This window comes from Sebastes umbrosus, chromosome 2 (assembly GCF_015220745.1).
Source record: "Sebastes umbrosus isolate fSebUmb1 chromosome 2, fSebUmb1.pri, whole genome shotgun sequence".
Taxonomy (NCBI): Eukaryota; Metazoa; Chordata; class Actinopteri; order Perciformes; family Sebastidae; genus Sebastes; species Sebastes umbrosus.
In genome coordinates this window covers 2,590,840-2,610,519 of record NC_051270.1, presented here as the reverse complement: position 1 = coordinate 2,610,519, position 19,680 = coordinate 2,590,840, and the positions used below count along the sequence as shown (strand labels likewise).

The 19,680-nt window shown below is 42.1% G+C and overlaps 1 protein-coding gene across 1 annotated transcript; it reads left to right on the top strand.

Moving 5' to 3' along the window:
- The first annotated feature begins 9,144 nt into the window (after positions 1 to 9,144).
- On the top strand, positions 9,145 to 19,265 carry LOC119500809 (alpha-2Db adrenergic receptor-like). Its single transcript, XM_037790756.1, has 2 exons — positions 9,145 to 10,491; positions 17,967 to 19,265. Exons 1-2 carry the CDS (start codon positions 10,168 to 10,170, stop codon positions 19,107 to 19,109), a joined length of 1,467 nt encoding a protein of 488 aa, XP_037646684.1. The 5' UTR covers positions 9,145 to 10,167; the 3' UTR covers positions 19,110 to 19,265.
- The last annotated feature ends 415 nt before the right edge of the window (positions 19,266 to 19,680 follow it).

Below are 19,680 nucleotides of genomic sequence, written 5' to 3'. Positions count from 1 at the left end.
GAAATTCACACTCAAAAATGCGGGAAAACACTTGAGATGCACCAATTGTTGTGTTTTTTTCCAAGTATTTTCAACAGTAGAGAGTTATGGAGCGACATGCATCAAAGATCTCCAGCTGGACACAAACCAGGGGCATTAAAGTTCATGGTAGCCTTTAAAAGCCCCGGACCCGGTCTCAGTACACCAAACTCTGTTATAAATTTAACCTTGTTTACACCTTCAGTCCTCCTAGCTGCTCTCAGCTTCTATCATTCACCTCTGACCCAGCAGGTACAACCTCGTCTGTAAAAACAACCTGAAGTCTGAATCATTTCTAGCATTTCTTATGACCTGAAGTTTGTGGATTTAAGAAAAAACAACATAAAGTTGACCCGTACTTCATCGTCTGTTTGATATTCTATTACTGAGTTTCTGTGTTAGTCGATATCTAAAGAAAAGAAGTTCTTCAAGTGTTTTAATTAGCTTTGTTTCCTTTTCCCCGTCTGGCTTTTCAACTTTAAAATAAGGGGATTTAAATCCTCTTTTGTGAGATATTTAATAAGTTGATAGCCTCAGAGAGTCGTATACCTCAGTACTCTCTCTCTGCCTGTTTAGTCTTTGTGTTTATCTCCTCTGTATTGTCTGCATCTCTCTCTCTCTCTCTCTGTTAACTCCCTGCCTCTCTCTCTCTCCATCAGAGCTGGAGATATGACTCACCCAGAGGGTCCTCAGATAGACATCACCCCTCGCTTCACTCTCCAGGCTATTAAGTGGAAAAAAATAAAAGAAAATGGAGAGTGTATTTTTTTTGTTTCTGTTGGGTTCTGAGCTCCATTTTTAAGTAGTTGCCGCAGAGCTGTCAAACAGGATTCAGGCTGTTTCCCTAAACGGCTGTTGCTGCAGCAGCTCAGTGAAACTTCACAGTGATTTAGCGGTGCAGTGGCTCTGGGCTGCTCACTGTGATGCATCACCGCAGTTTCTCCATCTGAAACAGGTCTGACTCCAGCTGAACACCTGCAGAGCAGAGCAGAGGAGAGGAGAGCAGAGGAGCTGCACGGGGCCGACGGAAAACAGAAGAACTAATAAATATCAACACGTTTCTGTGGCTGCTGTTTATAATCTGGTAACTAGACTCAGCAGACATGTGACTCACGTTATCTGGTCCAAGTCTCAAAAAAGTTCCAAGTATTTTTGGGGGGGTCAAGTCACAGGTTAGTCAAGTCATTTCGTCCAATTCTCAAGTGCCAGGTCTCAAGCAAGTCCCAAGTCATTTGGTCCAAGTCTCAAGTAAGTGCTGAGTCATTTGGTCCAAGTCTCAAGCAAGTTCCAAGTCATTTGATCCAAGTCATTTGGTCCAAGTCTCAAGTAAGTGCCAAGTCATCAGGTCCAAGTTGCAGGTAAATCCCAAGTCATTTGGTCCAAGTCTCAAGTAAGTCCCAAGTAATTTGGTCCAAGTTGCAAGTAAGTCCCAAGTCATTTGGTCCAAGTCTCAAGTAAGTCCCAAGTAATTTGGTCCAAGTTGCAAGTAAGTCCCAAGTAATTTGGTCCAAGTTGCAGGTAAGTCCCAAGTCATTTGGTCCAAGTCTCAAGTAAGTCCCAAGTCATTTGGTCCAAGTAGCAGGTAAGTCCCAAGTCATTTGGTCCAAGTCTCAAGTAAGGGCCAAGTCATCAGGTCCAAGTTGCAGGTAAGTCCCAAGTCATTTGGTCCAAGTCTCAAGTAAGTCCCAAGTCATTTGGTCCAAGTAGCAGGTAAGTCCCAAGTCATTTGGTCCAAGTCTCAAGTAAGGGCCAAGTCATCAGGTCCAAGTTGCAGGTAAATCCCAAGTCATTTGGTCCAAGTCTCAAGCAAGTCCCACGTTATTTGGTCCAAGTCTCAAGTAAGTCCCAAGTCATTTGGTCCAAGTAGCAGGTAAGTCCCAAGTCATTTGGTCCAAGTAGCAGGTAACTCCCAAGTCATTTGGTCCAAGTCTCAAGTAAGTGCCAAGTCATCAGGTCCAAGTTGCAGGTAAATCCCAAGTGATTTGGTCCAATTCTCAAGCAAGTCCCAAGTTATTTGGTCCAAGTCTCAAGCAAGTCCCAAGTTATTTGGTCCAAGTCTCAAATACCAAGTCATTTGGTCCAAGTCTCAAGCAAGTCCCAAGTATTTTTAGGGGGGGTCAAGTAAAGTCACAGGTTAGTCACCAAAAACACCAGACTTTCACCCAGGAGTTTGTGTTTGTGTCCCGTGTGAAACCAGAAAAATACGTTTTTGTAAGTCGTGCTGAGAGTCCCAAGAAGAAAAAGTGAAATTTGTGTACATAAATCAAATAGATTCAATTTTGTGACTATTTCACGAACTGCCGTGAGTCTGTGTTGGCTATTCACATACCCATTAGTAATGATGGCAAACATTACCTTTTATTGCCACCCTTCACATCTAAATAAGTATGACCATCCCTCACACCTTATTGGGCAAATATCATCCTCATATAGTTATCATTCATATGTCATAATGTAAGAAACATACCCTGCTAAAATTGCTTTTACCCATAGCAACATCTAGCCCACCTACCATCACCATCACATCATTTATCACATTGCTATCAGACACTTATCACAATGACATCATCACCTACAGTACAGACCATCTCTCAGAAATCATGATTATTATTATTATATGTCATTTAGATAGTTCTTCCAAATGTCAGGCTTTATTTGCTGTTATATCTTCTGTAAATGTGCTTCTGTTTTTTGGTGCCATTATTTCCCCACAGACAAATACAGGAATATATTAACCCACCGCAGCAAACAAGCTGCGATAATGAACAACAAATTAATTCATTTGTGGTAATTTGATTGTTCTTAAGAGAGGCTGAAACTGAAAGTGTCCGCCAGAAATAGTCTCTTTATTACAGCAGAGCTTCTCTCTCTCTCTCTCTCTCTCTCTCTCTGGGCTGCCTGTGTTGGTATTTGTTGAGATGAATGCAGGTAAACGACAGGTTAATATCAGTGGAGAGAAGTCTGATGTTTGCTTGACTTCTGGGCCGAAGAGAACAAACAGAATATGCTAAATAAAGTCCACAAAAATAGTGACGTTTATAAAGTGATTGGAGATAAACTGGAGGAGAAGAGATTCCTGCCCACAGTCGATCAGTGCCGAGTCAAAGTGAAAAAACTTCAACAGCAATATATCAAAGTCTGCGATTCCGGGCATAGAAGTGGCAGCTCTTGAGACCAAAAAGATAAATTCTGCTCCTCCTACAATAAACTTTAAATTGAAACTGTGAAGCACCGAGCAGAGGAGATTCATAAAGTCAGTAATATCAGTCCCACAGGATTATCTATCTAAAGGTACAGATTATTTCTGCAGGAGAGGAGCTTTTAAACATCAGATTACATTATAAAAAGTATTTAGTTTCATATGATATCTGTACTTCCCTCTATTGCTGTAAAACTGAACCTTTTTTATATGATCGGCTACTTTATACTTCTACTCAACGCCTAAAGTTACTACATTTATTTGGTAACTTCCTAATTACTTTGCAGATTCAGATGAATAATATAAAATATGACCAACAATTATTACACAGATTTGTTGAATACTCTGATTGGTCAATCACGGCGTTCTGCAATCTGTTATTTCCTTATAGCATACGGTTGCTATGTATAACAGATGGTTGCTATGGACCGTTGCTATGTATAACAGACGGTTGCTATGTATAACAGATCGTTGCTATGTATAACAGACGGTTGCTATGTTTAACAGACGGTTGCTATGTGTAACAGACGGTTGCTATGTATAACAGACGGTTACTATGTATAACAAACCGTTTCCATGTTTAATAGACCGTTGCTATGTATAACACACCGCTGCTATGTATTACAGATGGTTGCTATGTATAACAGACCGTTGCTATGTATAATAGACCGTTGCTATGTATAACAGACGGTTGCTATGTATAACAGACGGTTGCTATGTATAACAGACCGTTGCTATGTATAACAGACCGTTGCTATGTATAACAGACCGTTGCTATGTGTAACAGACCGCGGGGTCTCAGAGGGTTAAGCTTGTGTTTACTGCGATCGTAAAGATAGTTCTACTTCACGCTTTGCACACGGGAGATGTTTCATTTGGTTGCAATCTGCAACCTCTAGATGCCACCAAATTCTTCACACTGCACCTTTAATGTAATTTGTATAAATATTCAATAAAATTGAAAAAAAAAGAAAAAAGAAAATGATATAATTTATGCCAGACTAAATTTTCCTCGACAGACTGTAAATCAAAATTACACAGAAGTTCTCCTCTACAGCTGTAGACATCATTTTTTATCATAATGAATATAAACTTTACTTCAAGGCTTCACTTTCGAGCAGACTGTTCTCAGATCCGTCCTCTGGAGAGTCTGGAGAGATAAAGGAGGGATCAGTCTTTTCTCTTCCCACAAAAACAAGTAAGACTCAGGTGCCTTTGAGCTCGGCCCGTTCTCATTTATCTGCTCCACTGACACCTCAACAACTTCAGTTTGCCCTAAAACATGATTTTAATATCTAATTATTAACAAATTGTATAACAGACTTTCTCTCCACAGACTTTCTCACTGAGTCAAGCTGCTCAGTTATACCATACACCGAGCAGCTTGACTCAGCAACCTAAAGTACAGGTTTGTATTATAACCCCAACACGTCGGTACCATCGGGGAGCTGCCGGGTCCACCTCAGCCGCCGACTCTGCCCACACATCAGCTAATGTTAGCTGGAGTCGCTCTGCGGGTCCAAACGAAATCCCAAATCTCCAAAAATAAATAAATAGGGACTGTTCTCGCCTAGTATCACCCTGCTGATCTGCAGCTCTACGGAGGTTTTTTAGCCTCTTTCAGCTCAGATAAATCCACCATCTGTACACAACCTGCCCAGCAGACAGACGTGGTTAACAGCTAAAGAGACGTTTCCCTTCAGTCGGAGGAAACAGGGGAGTGAGTATTGGATTATGATTGATCAGGTTGCCAGAGACAAGCCTCTAAATGAATGCTGTCTGCTGTCTGTAGGCGATTGTTTGTTAACACGTTCACCGTAATAAGGTGATAACACATCAGAGCAGTGTGTCTGTCAGCAGCTGTGAAAACAACATTAACTCATTAACACAATTAAATGATAAGTCTGTCTGGTGACGTGTTGTTCTTACTGTCAACAAACTAACAATGGATTGATCCCACCAACAATAAGTATTGTGTGTATCAGAGCCTGATGTATCTTCTTCTATTGTTGTCGTTAAAATCACATCAACGAACCGTACCACCCGTACGCATTAGAGCACCAAATGTGGATTAATCCGCTGAAAATAGTCCCCAACAAATGCTTATATAAAATATGATGTATTATTATCAGTTAAGACTTTTTTTGCCTCCTTGGTGAAATTCACTCAGCAGCATATAAAGTCGTTTAAATGATGACACATCAGCCTCTACAGCTGACTCCAGAGCATCATACCACACAATGCCTCCTACTGGCAGCTGTTGTAAATGCCTCACTGATTTCTCAAAACCAAGATGGAGGCCGGACGACCAGAAACTCTGAGCAGCTCAGGAACATCTCGCCAATCCTTCTATAGCAGGAGACACTGCAGGTAGATATAGTCTGGTAACATCAAGCAACATCTAGGGGAGTAATACAGCTGTTAATGCATCATGCACTGCTAGCTATATTTCAGCTAAGTTACAACAAATACTATCACTGCTGCAACTCTGTTGTTCTCCAAAATACTTCATATTCAGTATTTTGTTTTTGGCTGTAAATCAGTTGATTCATGACATTAGAATGCAACTTGCATTTTTTGTAACAAAAACAATACTTTGACATTATTTTTCTGATATTTTTGTAGAACTAATCAATTAATCGTTGAAGCTCTACTTGTTAGCAAATGTTAGCATGTTAACAGGCTAAACTAGGATGGTGAACATTACCTGCAACCAGGGCCTATGGAAAGGAGGCTGGGTCACGGGCGGACATGGATCTTGGGGTTTGGGGTATGACACATGCGCAGTGGAACTGAAGCTCGTGCGTTGCGATTGGCCCAACTTCGGCGAGTGCAGGCGAGATTTTACTGGGCATGTGTTGTACCCCCAGAGATATGACGCGTGACCCAGCCTCCTTTCTATAGGCCTTGCCTGCAACCAGGGCTGTCAAAGTTAACGCAAATTTGTTTTAACGCCACTAATTTCTTCAACGCATTAACGCAATCAATCTTTCGAAGGCTGTAGCAGTTTCAGTTTTTAGAGTGAAGATACTGGTATCATACGAAACTAGAAAACCTAAACCATGTTATTCTAGCTTGTTGCTAAAGAGGCTTAATAATGCTCCAAAACTTTCACTCCACTATTAATAGTAATAAATAATAATAATCAAAAATAGATTGTATTTTATTTTATGCCTTTCAAAGAAAAAATATTTTTTTGTTTTACTTGTGTATATTCTTTTTATTTAATTTTTAATTATTTTTTTGTAAATGTATGTTTTTCCTGTATCTATACTGGCTTATTTTATATAAATATTATGTTTGTTTTTAAGTTTTTTTGTACCAAGAACGTTGTTATTGGGGACGTTTGTGAGTGTTTGTTCTGTTGTTTCAAAATGAACAAAAAACAATAAATATAGTATAGAAAAATAATAATAATAATAAAAATACATTTTGTTTATATAGTGCTTTTCAACACTTTACGCAGCTAAAATGATCATAAACAAGGACAAATACTTGACTAATCTCCCTTTAAGGTACATTTTGAACAGATAAAAAATGTGCGATTAATTTGCGATTAATCGTGATTAAATATTTGAATCAATTGACAGCCCAACCTGCAACACATCAGTTGGATTTATAACACTTTTCCTGAGCTCTTTGCACACGCTATTATTAGTCTATGCATACTGATTGTTTCCATACACTGTTTAGCATAAATACATAGTAAAGGATTTCTGAGAATTGTTTACAGCAACTGAGATGTTGCCCTTTGTTAGTTTCCATGCAGAGAGTTGGAGGATCATTGATTTCGTTGTTAGTGAGCGCTCCTTATTGTCACCTCACAGACCCATAATGCAATTGGTGGAGACGTGTGAGTTTTCATTATTCCCACCGACCTAAAGCCCTGAATGCTCTTTAGGTTGAATAAACAGCTGAGATCACGCCGGCTGTGAACGCTCCCCGGGGAGGCGTGTTGATGTTTATCCAGCTCGGCAGCGAGTACAGTGGGAAGATCATACTGTATATGTGTGTATATATATTTATATATATATGTATCCACGCTGATGTGTTGTTAAGTATGCCTACAGGCTGAGGCATCATGGGATTACCTCCCCGCCTGGTTTCACGTCACGCGGGGGTTTTGAAATGTTTTAACTTTTGTACTGTCCTCTCCTTTCCTCTCCTCTTTGTCTCCTCTCCTCCCTTGTTTTTCCTTGTGTTCAAGTGTCCTCTCCTCTCACACCCTTTCTTATTTTCTCCTTTCCTCTCCCCTATCCTCTTCTTTCCTCATCCTGTCTTGTTTTTCTTCTCCTCTCTTTCCTTCCCTTCTCCTCTCCTCTCTTCTCCTCACCTCTGTATACCTCATCTCTTTCTTATCATGTCCTCTCTTCTTTTTCTTTTCCTCTCCTCTCCTCTCCCATCCTCTCCTCTCCCATCCTCTCCTCTTCTCTCCTCTCCTGTTCCTTGTTTCCTCTTCTCTCCTCTCCTCTGCTATCCTCTCCTCTCCTGTTCCTTGTTTCCTCTCCTCTCCTCTCCTCTTCTCTCTTTTCCTCTCCTCTCCTCTCTTCTCCTCTTCTCTCCTCTCCTGTTCCTTGTTTCCTCTTCTCTCCTCTCCTCTGCTATCCTCTCCTCTCCTGTTCCTTGTTTCCTCTCCTCTCCTCTCCTCTTCTCTCTTTTCCTCTCCTCTCCTCTCTTCTCCTCTCCTCTCCTCTCCTGTTCCTTGTTTCCTTTCTTGTCTTGTCCACTTTTTCCTTTCTTTTCCGATTTTGTCCTCTCCTCTCCTCTCCTCTCATGTCTTCTCTGTCTTTTCTTCTCCTTTCCTCTCCTCTACCCTTGTTTCCTATCCTCTTCTCTCCTCTCCTGTTCCTTGTTTCCTCTCTTGTCCTGTCTTCTTTTTCCTTTCCTTTCCTCTTTTGTCCTCTCCTCTCCTCTCATCTCTTCTCCTCTCATGTCTTCTCTTTCTTTTCTTCTCCTTTCCTCTCCTCTACCCTTGTTTCCTTTCTTCTACTCTCCTCTCTTTCCTCTCATGTCTTCTTTTTCTTTTCCTTTCCTCCCCTATCCTCTCCTCTCCTGTTCATTGTTTTTTCTCTTGTCCTGTCCTCTTTTTCTTCTCCTCTATCGTCATTTCCTCTCCTCGCTTTCGTAAACCTCTCACGTCTTCCCTTTCTTTTCTTTTCTTCTCCTCCGCCCTTGTTTCCTCGCCTTCCTTATCCTCTTCTTTCCTTGTCCTGCCTTGTTGTTTCTCCTCCTCTCTTTTCTTCCAGTCTCCCTTTTCTTTCTTTTTCCTGTCCTGTCCTCTCTTCTCTTCTCTTCTCCTCACCCCTCCTCTCTTTCTTATCATGTCCTCACCTCCCCTCTATCTCTGTTTCCTTTCCTTTCTTTCTTCTTCTCGCTCCTCTTCTTTTTCTTTTCTTTCCTCTCTTCTCCTCCTCTCCCCCGTCCTCTCCTCTATCCTAGTTTCCTCGCCTCTTCTCTGTCCTTGTATAACCTCTTCTCTTTTCTTTCTTTCAATTTCTTTTAATCTCCTCTCGTCTTCTTTTTATTTACCTGTCCTCCCTTTCTCTCTCCCCTCTGTCGTCCCTGTATCTCTCCTCTTTCTTTTCTTATCCTCTTCTTCCCACTCTCTCCCTCGCTCTCTCTCTCTCTCTCTCTCTCTCTCGTAGTGCCATCCTCTCCTTCATGTCTCATTTCATTTCTCCTCTCTTACTTATCCTCTTCTTTTGTTTTCCTTCCTTTCTTTTCCTCGTCTCCTTTTCTCGCCCTTGTATATCTCCTCTTTCCTTCCATCCTCTTTTCCTTTCCTTTTCTTTCATCCTTGTCCTCCCACTCTCTCTCTCTCTCTCTCTCTCTCTCTCTCTCTCTCGTGTCCTCTTCTCCTGTCTAATACCTTCCTCTCATCTTCCTCTCTCTTCATCCACTTCTCCTCTCTCTCTCTCTTTCTTTCCTTTTCTCATTTTCCTGGCCTTTTCTTTACTCTAAAATCCTCTTCTCCTTCAACCATCCCTTCCTCTCTCCGTCTCTCCTCTCCATGCATCTCCTACTCTTTCCTTTCATCTCTCCTCTCTCTCTCTCTCTCTCTCTCTCTCTCCTCTTCCTCCTCCTCCTCCTCCTCCTCTCTCCTCTTTTCCAGCAGTGGAGAATCAGTGAACAGCAGCAGCGGCAGCAGCAGTGTCACTCAGCTCGGCAACGACTCGCATGAAAGTGAGGACCTCCGTTTTTCTTTTTCTTACCTCTTTTGTTTTTGTTTTGTTGTTTTTTTTATCTGCATCCTCCTCTTTCTCCTCCTCTTCTTCCCATTCAGTCTTTTTCTTCTCTACTTTTCCATCCATCCTTCCTTTCTGCCACATTCATGTGTATTGGAGTGCAGCAGTATGAGGGTATCATGCATTTCAAATAGGGTTTCTGTCCTTGCTCCAACTAGAGCATGTAGTCATACGCCTCTCTGTTTATTTATTTTCATTTTCCTGCATCTCGTTGGAGATGAGTAGGCCAGTCTTGTAGATTTAACACAGTGTGTCAACCTGATGTGCTTATGAATGGATGTTTTCACAGGTATGACTTTTTTTTTTTAATCCTAACTTAAATCATGCAAATCCTTCTTTCAGTGGGAGATGTGTTGCAGCAGGAGCTCTGAGATGAAGCAGCGTGCTTTTAGCCACAATATGATGATGAAATATTGACCAGAGCTGTGGCGCTGTGAGGATTTGCAGTCATGAATATATTTGTTATTTTGAGAGATTATAAATCAGATATTTGGACCCTGGTGAGGATGTTGTTGGACGGTTTCCTTCTGTAACCAAAGAGACTGATTTTTATTTTTTTGGCAGATTCTTTCACTCCCTCATTTTTCTCTCATTCTCATTTTTTTGTTATTTTCTCGCTGGCTGGCATAAAGACAATCTGTCTGCGCTGAACAGCACTGGAATCAGAACAAAAATGGGGATCATAACGTCAGACATTTAACCAGGATGGACTTATCGGATGCGTTCACCGTAATGGCCACGGTGCCGGCCACTTTGCCGCCAAACTCTTCCTTGGAGAACGTCAACCAGACCTCCTCCTCCTCGCCGAGATCTCCTCCTCTACCTCCTCACTCGCAGGTGGCGTCGGTGTTCATCGTGCTGGTGGTCACGGTCATCATACTGGGGACCGTGGTGGGCAACGTGCTGGTGGTGGTGGCGGTTTTCACCAGCCGAGCCCTGAGGCCACCTCAAAACCTCTTCCTGGTGTCTCTGGCTTCGGCGGACATACTGGTGGCGACGCTGGTCATCCCCTTCTCCTTGGCCAATGAGGTGAGGAATCAGACTCTAAGACTTCATTTGATATTCACATGTGATCTGTATCTGGACATCTTACCTGTTAATAGTTCGGCTGGACCACATCTGGAGATGGATGCTGGAGGATCAAATCTCAGCCAGATGTGTGAGGCTTTAAAGAAAAACAAATTTTAAGAAAATCAAGGTATTGGACAAATTCAAAATTTGACCCGATCATGGCGTTAGATGAAAAGTTAAAGGATCACCAAAGTTCAAAGACCATGAATATCTGCACCATATTTCATAGAAATCCATCCATCGTCGAGACATTTCAGTCAAAACAAGAAACTTGTTGGTGGTGCTACATGAAAAATCACCAAAATCATTAGGATTCATCCTCTGGGGACCATGAATATGTTTACTAAATTCATGGTAATCCATCCAATAGTTGTCAAAACGTTTCATTAAAAAACAAAAATGTCAACCTCATGGTGGTGCTAGAGAAAAAGTCTTCAAAAGCTTCATCTTCTGGGGACGATAAATGTCTGAACATAACTTCCATCCAATAGAAAAATCACCAAAATCATCAGGATCCATCCACTGGGGACCATGCATATGTTTACTAAATTTCATGGTAATCCATCCAATAGTTGTTGAAACATTCCACTCAAAAACAAAAATGTGAACCTCATGATGGTGCTAAAGAAAAAGTCAGTAGGGTTCATCTTCTGAAGACGATAAATGTTTGAACATAACTTCCATCCAATAGTTGTTGAGACATTTCAGTCAAAACCATAAACCTACTGGTTGCGTTACATGAAAAATCACCAAAATCATTAGGATCCATCCTCTGGGGATCATGCATATGTTTCCAAAATGTCATGGTAATCCATCCAATAGTTGTCAAAACATTTCATTAAAAAACAAAAATATCAACCTCATGGTGGTGATAGAGAAAAAGTCTTCAAAAGCTTCATCTTCTGGGGACGATAAATGTCTGAACATAACTTCCATCCAATAGAAAAATCACCAAAATCATTAGGATCCATCCACTGGGGACCATGCATATGTTTACTAAATTTCATGGTAATCCATCCAATAGTTGTCAAAACAGTTCATTAAAACACAAAAATATAACCTCATGGTGGTGCTAGAGCAAAAGTCTTCAAAAGCTTCATCTTCTGAAGACGATAAATGTCTGAACATAACTTCCATCCAATAGTTGTCGAGATATTTCAGTCTGGATCAAAGTGGTGGACCAACTGACAGTGTAATCCATAGAGCCATGCCGCTAGCATCGCTAAAAATCCATCCAACAAGTTGAAACGTCACCTAACTCCACCCCTCACCTCTTCCTGCTGCCTCCCCAACCCGAGCTCTTCTTCTACAAAGGAAAATAAAAGTAAAACTCACAAAATGGCATCACATTTCTTGACCTACATTTCTTTTTAATTCAGATCAAATCTCGATAACAAGAATGCTCATCAATGGAACATATAAATGCCAAACCCATCATCAGATATCATAATCTATACTGTATGTAGATACAGTTCACACGTTAAAGTCGAGATTAAATGGAACATACCCTTTTAACCCTTTTAGATCAGATCCCGGTCATATTGTGCTCCTCTTTAACAGTATATGCAACAAAGAATTACAAAAAAAAACATATTTTTGTGTCAAAATCCAATCATCTTTTCTTCCTGTAAAACAAACTATGACGTATGCTTATATACAGTAAGCTAGAACCAACCAATTTCAACCAATAATATCATGACATCCATCCATCAAATCTGCAACTTTCAGCGACAAAGGAGCTGTGTGCTGTAGCTCCGCCTCATGCTACAGTTTAAGCCCCGCCCACTTTTTAGCGGTCCAATCAAATGCAAAGGATTTTATTTAAATCCCTCTTGTAACTGTGTAACTGTACATTGCTCAAATATTCCGTTTCACTGTGAAATGCGTCACAGTACAGAAGCTAAAGATGCTGTAACTTCTGTTTCACTGTGACTTTACAGCATTGGAGGCGGGGCTCCGTTCATTCCTATGAGAGTTGCTCAGTGGCGCATGAAACCTAAATGGCTCGACTTCCGATTGGAAAAGTACCCGGATCATCCGGGACGTCTTCCGCGTCTATTGGGCCCATGGAGAAGGCACAGTAGCGTCCGCTCGGTCACGATGGGGTCACAGGCTTGCTAACTCCGCCTCCCAGCCCTCGCTCCAGCCTCGGTCTGGGTCTCATTCACATGAACGGAGAAAGGGAAATAACTCTGGATTCAGCTATTAGTGCGTTTTACAACTTTTAGGACCTAAGGATTTAAATAAGGGCAATTCAAGTGTTCATAATGGGGTGTTGATTTACCTAAAGACGTCTCTTTCCCAATGTAAGTCTATGGGAAAAAGTCTTTTTGGGCCCAATGGCATCACGTGACGGACACGGAAGTTGCAGTCCCGCCGTTTGGCCACTACGAAAATTTGCCTCACAGCCCGGCGCTCTTCCTGGGGGTTTGTTTAACACGAGGTGGTAAAGAGGTTGAAGTGATGCATCATGGGCTTCTGGCGTTGGTTTGAGTTTATGAGATGATTCTGATGATAGCAAGTCAAAAATCGCAGCGGCTTCCTCCGGGTCTGAGAAGTGAAGCCAATGCTGAATTTCCTTGAACCTGCATTCTCTCTAACAGCCAGCAGGGGGCGACTCCTCTGGTTGCTAAAAGAAGTCTGATTGTATAGAAGTCTATGAGAAAATGAGCCTACTTCTCACCTGATTTATTATCTCAGTAAACATTGTAAACATGAGTTTATGGTCTCAATCTCTAGTTCCAAGTCTTCTTCAATACAGCATGATGTTCATTTAGTAAATGATGGTCCCATTTAGAGTCAAATAGACCATAAAGCAGGGGATGCTTTAGGGCAGGGCTACCTTGTGATTGACAGGTCGCTACCACGGCGTTGTCCGGTCTGGGAGTTGTCCGTGTTTTTGTCTTACAACTTTAACCCTTTCACGGCGTGTTTTCAGTTCATCAAAGTTGAATATAACCTTTTGGTCGCCTAAAAATGTTCGGTTGTACTTTAGCTCCATCCTCTCGTGTCACTTCTGATTGCAAAAAAACAAGATGGCGGCAGCCAAAATGCCAAACTAGAGGCTTCAACACCGTCAAAGATCGTATATTACCATGAAGTGAAAGTCAGTTGTTCGTTCCATTGCAACGTCAGCGCCAAAACGTTCGCCTAAAAAGTGGCATACAAAAGTAAAACAACATTTTTTTCTATTCTATTGTCATATTCTACCGAAATGGCCTGTGTTGAACAATATAATATTATAAATATAATAAACGTTTTCAGTCCAAAATGGCGGCAGCACTGGAGTTTCGTCTCTTTGCTTCTTTACTTGTAGCGTCGTCTGACCAAAAATCGACACTCTGTATGTCCACAAGAAGAAGCAGTAAGCTGAACTCAAATTAAACACGTCTCCAAGGTGAGTTTTAACAGTACAAAACACATATTTAACTAGGTCAAAAACTATGACATCTCATCAAAATGCGACTCTGACGTCATTTATATGTCTGCAGGAGCTACTTATACAAATTAATAACAAAACAAATATACAGTTCCTTAATGTGAAAAATAACATTTTACATTCTTCAAAGTATATTCTTCTTATATTCTTTATAATATTATTCCATGCTTCTTGAGATATGGCTCTTATGATACTCTTAGTCCACAAACCAATGGGTGACGTCACGGTGACGACATCCAGATCAAAAAAACACAACCTAAGTGTTCATCCAACTCGTGCGTCTACTGTGTCAGCAAGAAATGCAGTACTTTGATGTGCTCGTTGCGTATACAGCAAACACTTCAAATTAATTGGACAAATCATTAAACAGCGATGGGATGCTCGACTCGGTGGCAGTACGGAGAACATCTTGTTAACTTTTAACCATTTCTGAATAATTCAAGACAAAATGAATTCCATGTTTTTCCTCCCTCACATCGGTCTGCTCGGTGTTTCCTCTCTGATGTCCTCTTCTGCACCCGGTAATAACACCTCACTGATTTCCTCACTGCTTTTCGTCAGCCATTAATAGTTGAAATCTAGCCGGAGCCTCTTCTTGTGTTGCATCAGACATCACACACTTCTCACGTTTCCTGTGTGCTGTCGATGGGCTCTGGTACGTCGGGTTCATCCAGGTTGCTCTCTGTAAGATAACTTTTTATTGATCTACACGTTTTTGTTCACAACTCTGAGACCTTGGGTCTGTCTGGTTTACTCAATGTCTGATCTGTTTTACAGCTAATGGACAGTGCTATAATTCCACCTAAATGAGAGGAGTCATTATATCAATAGCTCTGACAAACTGAAGAACAAACAGACATTTCCTCTGCAGCAACATTCACACCCAGTACAGCTCCATTCCTCTACAGCTGCATGCCACTATATCACCATACATCTCCGTCTGCAGCAGCTGTAGCTTAAAGAGTTAGGGCTGTCAATCCATTCAAATATTGAATCACAATGAATCGCATTGTCGCAAATTAATCACATATCTTTTATCTGTTCAAAATGTACCATAAAGGGAAATTTGTCAAGTATTAAATACTCTTATCAACATGGGAGGTGGTAAATATGCTGCTTTATGCAAATGTATGTATATATTTATTATTGTAAATCAATTAACAACACAAAACAATGTCAAATATTGTTCAGAAACCCTCACAGGTACTGCATTTAGCATAAAACAATATGCTCCAATCATAACATTTAATTTAATTTAATAATAAAAGTAGGGCTTTCAAAGTTAATGCGATAATAACACGTTAACGAAATTTGTTTTTAACGCCACTAATTTCTTTAACGCATCAACGCAACTTTAACTTTAAAGCTAGAGAGAAGATACTGGTATTATATGAAACTAGAAAAAACCTGATGAATCCATCGGTCCCAGCCATGTCATAGCTAGCTTGTTGCGAAGGAGGCTAAACAACGCTCCAAACTTGCGCTATTTTTGGCGAGGAAAAACTGACTGTATTTGAAAGGGTCCTTTGACCTCTGACCTCCAGATATGTGAATGAAAATGGGTTCTATGGGTACCCACGAGTCTCCCCTTTACAGACATGCCAGACCATGCCAGTTTTTCCAAATGTTTACCAATGGATTCTTTAGGTTTTCTAGTTTCATATGATACCAGTATCTTCTCTCTAGCTTTAAAACTGAGCCCGCTATAACCTCTGAAAGATCGATTGTTTTAATGCGTTTAAGAAATTAGTGACATTAAAAAGATTTTGCATTAACGTGTTATTAACACGTTACCTTTGACAGGCCTAAAAAGACTAGATGCTTAAAATCCAGTCAGTCACTTTAAGCAGCTTATAGCCTAATTATTTTCATATGTGATAAGTCAGATTTGTTATTCATGCCGGAGGCTCGGCTGTAGGGATGTCAGTGTCGGTCTGTTGGTCCAGACTGAAATACCACAACTACTCTTGGATGAATTGCCAGGATATTCTGTACAGACATTAATGGTCCTCGGAGGATTAATACCTCTGACTTTGGTGATCCCCTGACCTGACCTCTAGCACCACTGGGAGGTGGACATTTGTGGTTTTAAGTGAAATGTCTCAACAACTATTTGATGGCTTTGGATGATCAGCGCCATCATTTTGCATTTCACCAGCCCGGTCACACTGAAAGGCGTACACAATAATTTCAAGACATTTTGCGGCGTTGTTGCTTTTAACATGTCATTTGTACAACATGTAGTCTGTACTGACTGCAATGGAAATGCATCCAGGTGAATATGCTGCACTCAGAGCTAGTGATGTAGAAGAAAAAGTGAGAAAGACTGCTTATAGTGGACAGGAGGGGAGACGGACGGGTCCAACAAACACAGGACTTTCAACCAGGAGACCGGTGTTCATGTCTCAAAGTGTTGAGTTATCTTGAAGTGACATTTGTGTCGTATTTTCTGAACTTCTGTTATGTTGTTTACGTATGTATTTTACTTAGTTTATGTATTTTTTTTAAGCCCAACCATAACGTTTTCTCTAAACCTAACTAACCTTAAATGGTTTTGTTGTCTGAACATAACTGCGGCCGTTACCGTAGTTTTGTTGCAAGGCGTAAAAATGACACATGAAAAAGCTAAAGTGCGCTCTCCTGACACGCAGAATGTCCTTGTAATGTTGTGCTATTTATACGACTTCCCGTGAGATCAAGTTGATTTTTTCAGATACTTTGGTTTATGAACAAATATCTGCAAAACTAAACTAAATTCTTTCTATTCTATATTCTATATTCTAAAAAGCCTTTGTTGAACAGTTCGACAGTATGTGACGAACCAAGTTTTCAACTAACTCCAATGTAAACCCATCCAGGGTGTTATTTAATGGTTTGGAGCTAGTGACGTAGTATTAGTAGCGTGAGAGACCACTAAGGCTGGGCAGGCAGGAGGGGTGGTGGATGGGTCAAACCAACACAAGACTTTCAACCAGGAGACCGCTGTTCGTGTCCCGTGAAACTAAAAGTAACGTTGAATTATTTTGTCACGTGAGTCGTTAGTCAGTGAAGTTAACGTCAACCACGACTGTTTCCTAACCCTACCTAAGTGGTTGTGTTGCCTAAACGTTACTTCCTGTGAAAACAAAAGATTATTTTGAAAGGACACTATGCATGTAACCAACGTATATTGACACGCCGTCCCTGGTCCGTCCAAAAGTAACGCAAGAGGGTTACCCTGATGCCAAGGGTTTCTGACCAAGCGGCGGTATTTGACGAGTTGGGAGTGAGAGTTTGTTGCCCCAAACTTTACCAAGTTGTTTCCTGTGAAAATGGAAGTTTATTCTGAAAAGACTGTGAGCATGTAATGAGCGGGAATCGACACGCGTTGCGGGACATTCGTAGGAAAACGCATGAAAAATGATGTCGTAAGATATACGAACCGTTGTATGAGGATACGTTGGCTTTATGAGGATTCATTGATGATCAGTAGAAGTATTTGTTTAAGTGGTGATGAAAACCAAATCTTCCTCAAGTGGTTCCATCTCAGCTTCATTTCTCAGCTCTGAAACCACAAACTGAGATTCAAATTCCCCAGAAAAGCTTCATGCAGCAGCAGCAGCAGCATCCGACTGTTTGACTGCAGCTGAGAAAGTCCAATATTTACTTCTTTACCACCTGCCAGAGGAGAACACATGAAATTCATTGTGACGGCGGAGCGCTCGCTGTGGAGGAATGTGATTGATATTTTACAGTTTCTGGCAGCCGTGAAAAGATTGTCGGCTTAAATAATTTTCTAGAAGGCTGATTTGAAACCACGGGGGGGGGAACTCACTGAGAGGTTTTCACACAAACTAAATACAGTCAACGTGGCGGTAATGAGATATTGATTGATTTGTTATTTTGAGGCAAAATGATCTTTTAGGCGCCTCGCCCAAAGCCTTTTTTTTATTCCTCTCCACTGGTGCTTAAAACGGGTCATTAATATATTTTGATTGCTTTGTGCTGTTTCCAGGTCATGGGCTACTGGTACTTTGGGTCCACCTGGTGCTCCTTCTACCTGGCACTGGATGTCCTCTTCTGCACTTCCTCCATCGTCCACCTCTGCGCCATCAGCCTCGACCGCTACTGGTCCGTCACTAAAGCCGTCAGCTACAACCGCAAACGGACGCCCAAGCGGATTAAAGCGATGATCAGCGTCGTTTGGCTCATATCCATCGTCATCTCGTCCCCGCCGCTCCTCATGACGCAGCAGGAGGAGGCGGCGGAGGAGGAGGAGGGCGACGCGCAGAGGCAGGAGTGTCTCCTCAACAACCAGACATGGTACATCCTGTCCTCCTGCTTGGTGTCCTTCTTCGCCCCGGGTGTCATCATGATACTCGTGTACTGTAAGATCTACCGCGTTGCCAAGCAGCGAGCCTCCACCGTGTTCGTGGCGAAGAACGTGGTGGAGCGGCAGGTGTCGCAGTCCGAGACCTGCTTTGTAGGCACCCCCCAAAGAAGGGGCATCAACTGCGGGGCGTCCCAGTATGAGCTGGAGAGCCCGCGGCCCCCCAACCGACACAGCTCTTCCAACGTGGACAGCACCAGCAGCGGCCTCAGGAGAGGAGAGCTGGACGACATCGACCTGGAGGAGAGGAGCTGCGAGCCCGCAATAAAAACATCCTCCTCGTTTTCCTCGGCTCTCCGCTTCCCCAGGAGAGGCGGCGGAACTGTGAAAATAGAGGAGCAGAAGGAGGCGGAGGGAACGTCAAACAGGTTGAAGGTGCCGCCTCCTCCTCCGTCCTGCGCCTCCATATCGTGGGCGTCGTCCGAGAACTGCTCCCACCACTTCCTGCTGCCGTCGCCGGTGCCGCACCGCAGCAGGCAGATGTCTATGTCCAAGAACAAAGTGGCGCAGATGCGGGAGAAGCGCTTCACGTTCGTCCTGGCGGTGGTGATGGGGGTTTTTGTCCTCTGCTGGTTCCCGTTCTTCTTCACCTACAGTCTCCACGCCGTCTGCAGGGAGAACTGTACGATCCCCGACACGCTCTTCAACCTGTTCTTCTGGATCGGATACTGCAACAGCTGCCTGAACCCCATCATATACACCATCTTCAACCGCGACTTCAGGAGGGCCTTCAAGAAGATTTTATTCCAGACTCATAAACGGACATGAGATGTGAATGTGTGTGTGTGTGTGTGTGCGTGTGTGTGTGTGTGCGTGAGTGCGTGTGTGTGTGTGTGTGTGTGTGTGTGTGTGTGTGAAACAGACACAGTTTTAATCCTGTTTTCCACTGTGCTGTCAGACCGACATTAAAGGGCTTGCCATACAGCCTGCGTATTGATTTATTATTCAACTCCTCATTAATCTGTTAACCCTCTGAGATACGACCGACTTTACTGTCATTCAGAGACTTTATCAGGTTCAGTTTCAGGAGCTAGAGTGAAGATACTGGTATCATATGAAACTACAAAACCTAACGAATCCATCGTTACCAACCATGTCATGCTAGCTTGTCAGGAAGGAGTTAAATAACGCAGCAAAGTTAGGCTACATTTTGTAGATGAAAAACTGTCATGGCCATTTTCAAAGGGGTCCCTTGACCTCTGAACTCCAGATCAGTGAATGTAAATGGATTCTATGGGTTCGAGTCTCCCCTCTCCAGTTTTCTGAATGCAGTGTAAATGTGTTATTTTCGCCTATTCTAAAATTGGAATATTTCTGCATACTGGGGTCCCTAAACAGT

Bases quoted from the DNA above. Each gene is read 5' to 3' on its own strand.
- LOC119500809 (XM_037790756.1), top strand. From the start codon at position 10,168: ATGGACTTATCGGATGCGTTCACCGTAATGGCCACGGTGCCGGCCACT. The intron at 10,492-17,966 runs GTGAGGAATCAG...TGCTGTTTCCAG, and splicing joins CCTTCTCCTTGGCCAATGAG to GTCATGGGCTACTGGTACTT.